Source organism: Octopus bimaculoides, chromosome 18, assembly GCF_001194135.2.
Source record: "Octopus bimaculoides isolate UCB-OBI-ISO-001 chromosome 18, ASM119413v2, whole genome shotgun sequence".
In the NCBI taxonomy this organism is placed as follows: Eukaryota; Metazoa; Mollusca; class Cephalopoda; order Octopoda; family Octopodidae; genus Octopus; species Octopus bimaculoides.
Genome location: NC_068998.1, coordinates 51,022,137 through 51,024,817, shown reverse-complemented (window position 1 = coordinate 51,024,817; position 2,681 = coordinate 51,022,137). Strand labels below are relative to the sequence as shown.

At 29.1% G+C, this 2,681-nt stretch overlaps 1 protein-coding gene across 5 annotated transcripts in view; it reads right to left on the bottom strand.

Annotated features, from left to right (window-relative positions):
• The window catches only part of LOC128249863 (uncharacterized), a 6,568-nt gene that overhangs the window by 1,590 nt on the left and 2,297 nt on the right, over positions 1 to 2,681 (bottom strand). For 2 of the 5 annotated variants that reach the window (XR_008265987.1, XM_052974404.1), the window contains exons 3-5: positions 2,346 to 2,396; positions 1,649 to 1,742; positions 1,164 to 1,292 (exon numbers count right to left, since the gene is read on the bottom strand). Coding sequence is in view for 2 of the 5 variants with exons in the window: in XM_052974404.1 (XP_052830364.1) it covers positions 1,164 to 1,292; positions 1,649 to 1,742; positions 2,346 to 2,396 (274 nt within the window). In the remaining 3 variants the exon portion in view is untranslated. The remainder of the gene's footprint in view (positions 1 to 1,163; positions 1,293 to 1,648; positions 1,743 to 2,345; positions 2,397 to 2,681) is intronic. The other 3 variants (XR_008265989.1, XM_052974405.1, XR_008265988.1) reach the window with 2 other exon arrangements.

The following is a 2,681-nucleotide window of genomic DNA, read 5'->3' as shown; positions in this document are numbered from 1 at the left end:
AGATTGACAAATTTATTTTTTGAACCAGTGGAAGACACGCAAGATGTCGAAATATTGTTCACGAGATAGCAAATGGCACTCTTCTTTTAATTTTGACTTATTATTATTATTATTATTATTATTATTATTATTATTATTATTATTATTATTATTATTATTATCATCATCATCATCATCATCATCATCATCATGAAGGTATGTATGTATGTATGTATGTATGTATGTATGTACGTATGTATGTATGTATGTATGTATGTACGTATGTATGTGTGTATGTATGTATGTACGTATGTATGTATGTATGTATGTATGTATGTATGTATGTATTGCCATATGTATGTATACATCACTGCTTTACACCAGGAGTGTAGAAACTACATTACATTTAATAGTGAGTATATATGACATATTTTGTGGAAATAAGCTACATTACAGATATTTTAGTAATAATATCCTGTTGGTATTATGTTTCTTAAACCAGTCTAACTGTCAACTGTCATTTAGACTAGAGTACGTCTAGACTGTGTTAATAATATTCAACTGAAAACGTTGTGATAATGAAGTACGAATATAAAATACAAATGTATTTTGATAAATATTCTTACATCAAAATATACTTTGATTTAATATTCAATTCTTCCATTAGGCAAATAAGTATTTTATATCTAATATGCTGCTTAATGTAGTAGAATAAAGCGAAACATCATATGAACTTCTGTTTTTTATACTGGAATGAATATATGATATGTGAAATTAATTTTAGATTGATACTTCAGAAATGAATTAAACCTTTCCGAGCTGTTTAGCGTGAAATGAAAACACAAAGATTCTAGGGGTTGATGGAAGTTATTTTCCCATGCATTCCTGCAAATCTGATAAATTTTCCTATAATGGTACTTCAAGTTTTTTTTCAACCTCAAACTTTCTTTGTATCTACATTTAACCCATATAATTTATATGAAATAATAGCAACAGGCAAAACATGATACACTAAGCAGATCTTTGATACTCCATCGTTTAAGTATTAATTATATAGAAAATAATCTAATATATTTAACCGTTTAATTATGAACTAAAAGGAAAATTCACATCTGTGGTAATTGAATTTACATCATCATTAATTTAGCGTCACTAATTAAGCTCTCTTCTTCACGATTTCTTACCATACTTTGCAAAGAAACATAAATCTCTTACAATGACAGAAGTCAAAGAACTTGTAATAAGCATTCAGCTCCTTAATGCACTGCAGATCTTCAATCTTCCTGGCACAATCTGTATACATTAATATACGTCTGCAAGACAAACAGAATTCGCTCGATATAATTTTTAAAAAATTATACTGAATATATCTGGCAATATTTTGTATTATTTTTTGCTACAAACAAGAAATCATAATGAAGTTGATAAAATGTGTACCATTTTAAAATGTATGGCGTTATATGTTTGATATTTGTGGGCAAATCTTTTCGTGGTATAATTTGCATTTCTTTGTTTTATGATATCTGGTCGTGTGTGTAATATTTAAATTCGCCCACACTCTGACAAACATTTAGCGGTCTGCTCAATAAAGAAATATAAGTTTTTAAGAGATTATGATGCAATGCTTATTTAAATGAGAAATAAGAGTGGGAATAAAAATGATATGTACAAGCAGAAACTTTCGATGTTAAAATCTGAAGGATACTTTTTCTCAGCTTCTGGGCAATATGTTTCATCCAAGCAATGGCCCACGACAGGAAAATCTGTAAATTAAAAATTATTATTTAATATTCTTTCAGACTGAATGAATATTAAGAAATATAGTATAAATTATACTAATTCCGGTCTGAATCCACGACATCAGCTGGAAATTGTCAGTTTCGTACTGTTGGATTAACAGAATTGTGATAGCAACAGAAAAAAAATGCTCTGTGATAATTCTTCTCGCTCTTTACATTCCAAGTTCATATTCAGATAATGTCGCATTTGCTTTCCATCCATCCGAGGTCACGAAATTAAAATATTCATTTCAAGATGTTGCATCCCAATAAAGCCGATAAACATATGAGCTATTTCAAAGATTTGCCTGACAAAAGTAGCAAGGACACAACTTTACGACATGTTTGCTGCTGCGGCACATAACAGTGACGTTGGCAGGCAAAACTCATACGACTGAGAAAACTTTGATCGCGCCAGTCATTCGAGAAGTTATGACAACTGTTCTGAAGAAATATCCTGAAACAGTTTTGAAAGCTATCTCTTTGAGCAATAATACCGTACAGAGGTGCATCTCACAAACTATATTAAAAATAACTAACATAAAGCAACATTATGATCATTTTCTAAGTAAAAAAGAGTTTACTAACCTTTATCTTCTGGAAATGGTTTACCTGTCAGCATATATTGTAGAATATAATCTGAAATATATACATGAATTACACAACTAGATTTGATTGATAGATAGATAGATAGATAGATAGATAGATAGATAGATAGATAGATAGATAGATAGATAGAACACAGGCTATGTATGTAATATATATTCATTGCATATATTGTAAGAAGTTTATTAGTTTCTCATCAAACAATAAGAAGTATTACAACATTGAATAATTAAAAAAAACAGGCAGAAGTTCAAATAATATACACTACAGTGATAATCAAATTATAATAAGCTCTCGTAATATATATATATATATATA